Genomic DNA, 9,243 nt, shown 5'->3' on the forward strand with positions numbered 1-9,243 from the left:
GTCTTTTTATCTTAGTAATTAGTATTACTACTCTTTATTATTGTAAGAAGCTTATGACCGAAGAAGTGTAGCTAAGTTAGATCATGGTATAAAGCCTTACTGTTCAATTAAACTGGGAACTTCTGCTGGACAGTGTGATTCTCCATAGTTCCCATATGTTGTCCTTCACCTTTATTTCTTTTGAAAATTTATTTCTGTGATTTTTGTGCAATCTTTCATCTCCTTGATCCCTACCATCCCTGAAATTGGCAAGGTATAAGAAGAAAAGAGTGTGCACAAGAGAAGAGAGCATGATGTCTTTTCTGTGCTTTGTTTTGCTGAAAATTGATCTCAGAGATACCTTTTCATTCTGATAAAGAAATTGGTCAGATCCCTGACCTGAGGTCATATAAGTCATCAAGGACTTATAAAGGTGGTTTGACTTCCAGTGAAGAACCCAACAAGCTGGCTGGTAGACTGGTGCTGATGGGAGTAGGAGGTGTGAATGGTGTCACAGCTGTGCACTGTTCAGTGGGTGCACTGGTGGAGACAATTCCATCTGCAGATACAAGTGACTTGGTGGGACAGGAGAGCTAAGCAAGCCCTGAGAGGTTGCAGAGCACCTGATGCCACTTCTGGCCTTCTGGAAAAAGAAAATCTGGTTGCTTTGAAGCAATTTTTTGCTCAGTCTGTAGAGAGGAAACATGTGGTGTTTGATGATCATGCCTTCTGCAAGTTCTGCTGTGCTTTTACAGGCCTACCGTTGTGTGTGTGTGCACGCGTGTGCAGTCATGAGGCTGATGTGGGGGAAATCTCTTCTGTCTCTACTAGGTATGGGCTGGTGTAGGCATTCTGCGTATGAGAATGATGTTGAGAAGAACTAGTGCTTAAGGTTGGGTGTTGAATTTTTAGGATTCCTGTACGACTTCTTTGCTGTTTTTCTGGAACATCACAGATCTGGGGCCTTTCATCTTACCTGTTTTGAAGTGGAATTATCCAATTTCTGGACCAAGCCCTGAGTGTACTTGGAAGATTTATCCCTAAATCTGTTCAGAGTCAGTAAATCCCTTCAGGTGTACATGTGGCCTCTGTCCAGTTCCCCCATGGCAAAATTTAGGTATGGATTGTCCAGAAGAGTGGAACAGAGGCTACTGGCTCACTTATTTTCACTGATTCTTTGTGGCAGAAATGATTATGTATCTTTAAGTGTTTTAGAAATTGGTGAAAAACAATCATTCTTTGTTTCCACAGATGTAGAAAGCGTTCCAGTATTTTGCCTCATGGCCTAAAGGTTCAAGCTGAAGATAGATCTGAAGAAAGAGGAATACCGTTTTCTGTTAGCATGAGGCATGCTTTTGTTCCATTCCCAGGTAATGCCCAGATCCTGCTCTGTGCCAGCTAATTGCTAAGAATGTAGTTACCAAAAAATTCTAGAGCTAATGAAGAGTTAAGAATTGATGACAGTATATACCTGACTGAGCAGCCTACTTGGAAAACTAATGCAGTAGTTAGCATGCCGTCAAAATTATTTACAAGACTGTAAAGGAGAGCTTTTCAACTGGGGAAAGTATTCAAATGTTATAATTCAAATGTTCACACCTTCATTTCATCTTTAAGAATACATATTTTTTAAAGAGCTATACTTGGGCAGCTCTTAATAGACAAATGCCACTCTGTCTAGTGTTCTTTCTATCCAAATGTCAGTTCTCATGTTGCCCGCCCTGGCTCAGTACAAGTCTGCTGGTCTGATCTCTGTGCCCATCCTCCTATCAGATGGTAGACTTCTACACAGACACCTGGACAGATACTTCTCTATGTGTTTTTGATGGATTTTAGATGTAGTGATTGGGTGGAAAGCAAGCAGGCCTGGGCATTGGGGAAACAGGCAATAATTCGTCTGATTTAATTTCTACTCTTTATTGGCACAACTTTCAGCAGTGGCAGAAGCAAACCCGAAAGATATTTGCAAGAAAACGGAGACTCAGATTGCATAGAAATGGCTGTGGAAAATTTTCAGAGCAGAAGGTGCAAGGACCTCTCTGTGGTTATGCCTCTCTCAGGCTACCCAACATGTGTGAGGGGAAAGTTCTGTGGTTTAGTAGCATGTGCTATATCCTCTTTGCACTGATACGACATAAATGTAAATGATGGCAACCGTCAAGTGTATGTTATCCAGGCCTTCAGTTTCTCAGGGGATGGAGTGTCATGTGGTTGGAATGTCATTAGAGTAATTTATGAAATAATGATTTCTGCTATCTTCTTAACTTCAGGTGGCTTAATCTTGGCTGCTGATTACTCTCAGCTTGAACTGAGGATCCTTGCTCATTTGTCTTGCGACTGTCGACTCATTCAAGCCTTGAACGGGGGTACTGATGTCTTTAAGAGCATCGCAGCAGAATGGAAAATGATTGATCCTAAAACTGTTGGAGATAGGACCAGGCAACAAGCTAAACAGGTAATTTTTAGGAAAAAAATTCAGCAGCAGCTTTCTGGGCAGTAGGGTTCGATATTCAAAACATCAAGGAGTCACAGTAGTATGGTTTTCTGTTTGGGTTCAGTCATGATTGTTCAGTAGTTGCTTTGTATGTCCTCCCACTCTCAATATGTTTCAAATGGAGCTGTCTGGGTTTTGGGGGGTGAGGGTGGAGAAAAGCAGCATGAATGGCTTGGATTCAGAGGTACTCTGTCTTCTTGAATGCTTGCCCTTGTTCCCATACGCTTGTTTTCCAGTGAATCACATTTTGTTTTGGCTCTGCTTTCTCTGCATGGCTCACCATATGGTTGCGGTTCTTCACATTGTCCTCTGGCAGATTTGCTATGGAATCATCTATGGAATAGGAGCAAAATCTTTAGGCGAGCAGATGGGGATTGATGAAAACGAAGCTGCCAATTACATTGAATCCTTCAAATCAAGATACGCAGGTTTGGATATGGCTATTTGGGGGCTGTGTGGTGGTGGTAGTTGTTGTTTTTAATCCCTTCTTTCCATGTATCTTCAAATCCTAGATTGGTCTTAGCCCTCTACTACTCCTATCTCTTTCGAAAAAGCTTTTCATTTTGAAAAAGTCCAGTGCGTGGACACAGCAATTTGATACTCCATAATGTTTTACTCTACACTCTGGTTTTATTAATCTTTAGGACCTTGTTATTTGCGTATTACATTAATTATTTTGGGGGTTTTTTTGTTAATTAATAAGCCCTGGGGGTTCATTTTAAAGGTTTTAACTTTCTGAATAAGAAACACTCTTTTCCTTATTAAAACACACAGCTTCAAAGGATATGCAATACAACTTTAGACCACACTTTTTATAATTTTTAAATGTAACCATTTCTCTCTTCTGCTCTTTTCTGCTTTCATTGAATTTTAAACTGTTTTGCACATAACCCTTACATTTTTATCCAGCTGCTCAGAGCAGCTCTCCCATGTTTTGTAAAAAGACATTGTTGCATTTCCATGATGCATGTTAATTTTGAGGAAAGCTATAGAGAGAGTAGAGCTGCAATCAGAAAATGAATGGAGGGCAAATGGGATGAGAGACAGCTAACTCTAATCATAAAATTTGGAAACGAGCTGGAAAATTATGTTCTGAAGATTCAGGGTTTGTTTCTTTACAGAATCACAGAATCACTAGGTTGGAAAGGACCTTCAAGATCATCAAGTCCAACCATTAATCCAGCGCCACCATGTCCCCTAAACCATGTCCTTAAGTGCCACATCCACACGTTTTTTAAACACTTCCAGAGATGGCAACTCCACCACCTCCCTGGGCAACCTGTTCCAATGCCTGACCACCCTCTCAGTGAAGAAATTTTTCCTAATATCCAATCTAAACCTCCCCTGGAGGAGACATATGCTGAGAAATGGCATCCTATTAAAAGTCTGTTTAGTCTCCAGTAATTCTGAATAGTCTCTCCTTCATGACCATTTGAAATTACTTTCTGCTTCCTCCCTCTTGGTACATGTGCATAAACACAAACTCCGCAATGTACCATATATAGTAACTTCACTTTTTATGAATTTTCACTTACATGTATTGCCAGGCTGACATGCTAAATTACATACCTAATAATTGACTAATGCTGTCAGTCTTGATCTTGAATAGCTTTTTTTGTGTTATATATTTTGTAAGCTATGGAAAGAAACTGTCTGAAGTAAACTTTTTCAACTGTAGCGCAGTTGGTACCTGAACTTGCAGTGAAAAGGACTCTTCCCTTGTCTCACCTTTCTTTGACCTAAGTTTCTTTTTAACACTCTCAGTGGAGTCACTCCTTCCCTTGCAGAATGCAGGTGGGTGAGGTTTTTTAATCCTAGAATCTAAAGTGACACAGTCTGAAGTCAGACAGCCTGAGGCATCAAGGGCTCTGACTTCTGCTTTCAACTTACTCCCTTCCTTACTACTTGTCTTTCCAGTGCTGGTCCCGGTCCTGACCTCTCCATTATCAATAATACATATATGATCCTCTGTGGCTGGGCACTGTGCAGAATGGACTTCCTACGTCCTTGTGCACAGCGAGATATCCTGACACTATGCACTCTCTTCCACCTCAAAAGTCGTAATAAGTTTCCCAGCAGAGATGTGAATAGGCCGAATGAGTGATCATGTGCCCTTGCCCACTGACAGGGTCTAGGAAATTTAAAGAATTACCTTTGTGCTGCTTGGGTGTCCCAGACCACTTTCAGTGACCCCAGTGAGAAGTCAACATGGAACATCAGCTGTATTAGGGAAAACTTTCACTTTCCTTTCACAGGGATTCAGAAATTCTTGAGGGAGACAGTGAGGACCTGCAGAAGAGATGGGTTTGTGCAGACCATTCTGGGAAGACGGAGGTACCTGCCAGCTATCAAAGATCCAAACCCCTACAGTAAAGCTCATGTATGTTGAATGCAGTACCTTTTTAAAATTTTTTAAACTTTTTTTTTTTTTAAAGTATTAGATTTCTTGGCATATATGTATCTGTGGTTTTACAGGGTCTGTGAGGTCTATGAGCCATCTTCGTCATGACCTTCCACTTCTCACTTAGCTCATTGTTCCCTCAGTTGTTCTCTGAATAACAGCTTTTGTCATGGTCTGCTTGACGTAAGTCTTCTGTGACTGGGTGTACAGCTGTCATCGTTGTGCTAACCTCACTTCAGAACTCCCACGTTGGAACTGGAATGAGTAATTTATTGAAATAAGTGGACATGACTTTAAAAAGACTCCACACAGTGATGTGCTTTAACTCTTCAGGCTGAGTTGCTCCCACTCAGCAGTCTTTGTATGTTCTATGCTGTCAGCACTTGCACAAAAAAGGGCATTGAAGCCCTATATTTTTGGGTATTTGTTCCTTTTCTTATTTCCTCTCATAGGAAAATTGCTCTACCTTGTTAGATAAATATTTACTTAATATATGACTTTGCACTGGCACTAATTTTTTTCAAGGTCATTTTGGACACAACTGTCATAGTAAGAGTGAATTGACTCCCTGGGGAGATGTTGGTGCATTTCTGTGGGGAGGAAGCACTATACTTCTCAGTAGGAAGCTTGATCAGGTTGTATGGAATTAAAGACTAGAGTGGAAGAGGGGGGAAGCTGGGGACTTTGTACTCTAAGTAGTTGAAAGGGAAACAAGGAGACTTTCCAAAACCTTTTGAGATTATTTGTTTAATCTGAAGGATACTTCAGCATGAAGCTTTGTAGATACACATTCTGTTTAACTTTGATTTATTCTTTAAAATCATATTAAAGACCAGTTAATGAATTATCTTCACTTTCATTTCAGCTTCCTCATAACGTTTTGCACACATTTCAGCTCTAATCAAAGAGGGAAGAACCTTTGAATACAGTTTTCTTGTCTGAGGAGCAGATTAGTAGGGAGGCTGCTTGTGTGGAAAAAAAAAAATCATCATGGCATAATGTGGTCTGGTGTGGTTTTGCGCAGCGGTGATGCTCTAGCAGTCAAGGTTCAGTGCAGTAAGCCCAGATTATTAGTCCATGAAGTCCAGCTTCTTGCCTTTGGTTATCCATTCCTGATGGTTTTGAAGATAGGCAGAAGTGTCTCATGGTACTTGGATTAACTGTAAGATTTTTCTGCTCCTCATGAAACTGTTACCATGTATATATGCTTTTCCCTCTTGTGGCTTATAACTCTTGCAGGTTATTACCCTTGTTACTAATTAATTTTAAATTTGTGGAAATCCTGCTTTTCTTAGTCACTTGGAGAAATTTTGTGTCTGAAGCTAGTCTAGAATGTCTTTTTCTTTCAGGCAGGTATAACAAACCCTTTATCTGGAGGTTTTACTATGCCTGTGTTTGGCTGTGTATTTATTATTTGCAATAAAGTACATGTGGTATGCTGGATTTGATTTATTTTTTTGGGTAGGTTTTGAGAACAACTATATCTGTTTAGGCAGAGCGACAGGCTGTGAATACAACTGTTCAGGGATCTGCTGCAGACATTGTCAAAACAGCCACTGTGAACATTCAGAGACGCCTGGAAGCTTTCTCCTCTGTGATCAAGTCCCACGGACATCTGGAGAGCTCCTTCCAGAGAGATAAGACCGGTATGCTCACCTCTTCCTTGCACACTAGAGCAAAACTTTCAGTGTTACTAATTTTTCTTTGCAGGCAATTCTTTTTATATTTAAAAATTAGGGCCTTTGGGCTAGGGGTGGGAGACATTTTATTTCCTGACAGTGGTAACTCTGTGTTTAATGGGCAAAAAAAGTCATAAGGAAGGAGGGAAAATGTCTGCTCAACATAGCAACTAAAGCAAATGCTGTGATCAGATCAGAAACCCCAATTGCCTCAAAGCAGATCTTGCAAAGGTTGGCAGTGAGAGTTCATATGTGATATGGTCTGTGATGCCACCATTCAAAAGTAGGAAGGAAAAACTGAGCAAATGCTCTGGCTTCACAGGTAGTGAAAAGAGAGTGGAACAACTTCTAGTTCCAAAAATACATTTTTTTTTTGGGTTAGAATTGCATCTGGAATTTGTTGACTGGAATTTGATGTACAGAGGCTCCATAAGACTGTTTTATGAAGCACTTATCAGCATAAATTTCTTCTGGCTGCAGATAGCAAAGCTGTGCTGGGGTACTCATTCCCAGAGGAGTGCTACGAAGACTCTTTTTTTAGCAGAATGTAGACAGTGTTTTTTTCATCAGTCATATATTTTTAGAAAGACATCTTAAGGGATGGAGTGCTATATTTCTCTGATAGATCCTGTGCTTCAGCTGAAACATGATGCTGTTTTAATATGAAGAGTCTGATTTGTAGGACTGAGGAGGAAAACTAAATAATTAATTGCCGAACCTCTAAAAATATGTCAGGGATTTTTATTTTAGAAAGACAAGATTCAGAGGTCTGTTATGAGTAGAAGGCATGTGCTTGGCAGAACTTACCACCTCTTCCAGGAGCAGAAGCTACTGACCTTTGGCCAACGTAATTGATGGAAGGCGAGTAGATGCATTTGTGACAGTTTTCCCTCCTCTGATACTAGCTGTTTCAAGAACTGGAAGGAATTCTGTTTCAGCAGGTTATAAATGCCTGTGCCATCAGAGAAGCATCCTGCATCGTGTGGGTTCTTTAACATTGCTGCCTCAGTGTGAGGCTTGTGTGCAGAACTGATGATGCTGTGAAACCCTTCCTGTAGTTGTGAGCTGGAGTTCTTCTGTTAGCTGACCTGAGAAATTAATAACTTTTGAGTCTGTGTGTGTGAGGCTGTGTTTGGTTTTTTGGGGGTTTTGTTTTTTGGGTTTGTTTTTGGTTTTGTTGGTTGTTTTTTTTGTTTGGTTTTTTTGTTTGTTTGTTTTTTTTTTGAAAGCTTTTACCATGGAACTGTTTGTTCTGTTTTATTTTTGTCAGGCAAGGCCTACCAGGATCCTGTTTTTGCCAGCTGCTTGCTTGTTTATTCAAAACCTGCTCTTTTTTTCTTTCCTTTTTTTAATCAGGAGTAGTAGCTACTGTTTTAGATACCTGCATTTGGGAGGAGGCTTGCTGCCTTTTTAGACTAGCCATTAAAATTATTTTTGAAGAAAAGCAGAATCCTAATTCATTGCCAGAGAGGATGTTGTAAACCCAACTTCTGATTAAACTTGACATGATTTTGTTTAAAATTTACTTTTAAAACAGATGGTTCAGGAGATGTCTCTTGTTTCTGTTCTGATTCATATATTTATAATTTAAAGCTGAAATAATTATATCTAAAATGCTTTTCATTAACATTCTTCCCTCATTAGCTGTACAAATATTGATAGGATAGTAATATTTTGTGGTTTGATCTGTAGGCATGGGCTTTTTCATTTTGAAGTTTCTCATGTTCTTTTTCTCAGCATTAGGAATCTGTGAGGGTTGTTTTAATTACAGGAAATATGTATTTGCATAATGGTATCTAACAAACTGTGCTTTTCACCTGTGTAGGAAGATTAGCAAGGAAGAGAAACAGAGGAATGTTACATCCCATCAGCGGAGGTTTCTTTATCCTCCAACTCCATGATGAGCTCCTCTATGAAGTTGCAGAGGATGATGTCATGCAGGTACAGTTGTGCAGTTGCTTTTTCAGCTCTCTACTGCACTACAATATTTCAAACAAACCTTCCTTCAGTGGGCTTGGCTTTTCTTCCCTGGATCCTCTCTTGCTGTGTGCTAAAGGGTCTGTGAAAACAATGTTGAATTGGATGAAAAATGATTTTGTGTTCTTGATCCTTTTATTTTCACACTCAAGCCATCCCCATGGCTGAAGTTCATTTTTCCAATGTGTGCTTTGCTGCTTATAACAGTAGTTTGTACAACTTCTCTGCAAGACTTGATGAGTGAAGTAGTTTAATGTTGTTGACAGGTGTAGGGGGAAGTTTTTCCTCATTTGGAGGTATTTTTGCCTCCGTAACTCAGAACACGTATTGTTACAGCTGTGGTTTGTACTCTGTGTAGGGTACCTGTTTCCTCATTCCCTACCTTGTCTGGCTTTCTGGTAGGAGTGTTACAGTGTTGGTTAGCAGCACGGTAGGTATAAGTGTGCTGTGTGGTCTTAAGGTACCTTTCCATGTGCTCATGTGCCTCTGTCTGTGATCTTCTGCTGCGCAGGTGCTCCTGCGCCTGGGCATAGCGGTGTCTGTGTGACAGCTTTCAGTAGCAAGTGTTTTAGCCGTGTGTTCGCAGCTCAGTGTTTTCCCAAGTCCTGAGCACAAATGCAGGAAGGCTCCCAGCGCGTGCTTCCATAGCGTGGGGATGTGGGGATGTCTTTCTCCCCCTTCTATTCTGCGCATATGTATCTTTAATGACAAAA

General features: G+C 40.4%; 1 protein-coding gene across 1 annotated transcript in view; it reads left to right on the forward strand.

The window, feature by feature from the left end:
• The window catches only part of POLQ (polymerase (DNA directed), theta), a gene marked incomplete at both ends in the record, with an annotated part of 35,065 nt that extends 26,571 nt beyond the window's left edge, over nt 1-8,494 (forward strand). Inside the window, 7 exons of the mRNA XM_010292363.1 lie at nt 1,036-1,052; nt 1,231-1,349; nt 2,250-2,434; nt 2,790-2,901; nt 4,729-4,853; nt 6,367-6,520; nt 8,379-8,494. Coding sequence (XP_010290665.1) covers nt 1,036-1,052; nt 1,231-1,349; nt 2,250-2,434; nt 2,790-2,901; nt 4,729-4,853; nt 6,367-6,520; nt 8,379-8,494 — 828 coding nt within the window. The remainder of the gene's footprint in view (nt 1-1,035; nt 1,053-1,230; nt 1,350-2,249; nt 2,435-2,789; nt 2,902-4,728; nt 4,854-6,366; nt 6,521-8,378) is intronic.
• Nucleotides 8,495-9,243: the final 749 nt, after the last annotated feature.

The sequence above is a fragment of the Phaethon lepturus genome, unplaced genomic scaffold, assembly GCF_000687285.1.
Source record: "Phaethon lepturus isolate BGI_N335 unplaced genomic scaffold, ASM68728v1 scaffold29998, whole genome shotgun sequence".
Lineage (NCBI taxonomy): Eukaryota > Metazoa > Chordata > Aves > Phaethontiformes > Phaethontidae > Phaethon > Phaethon lepturus.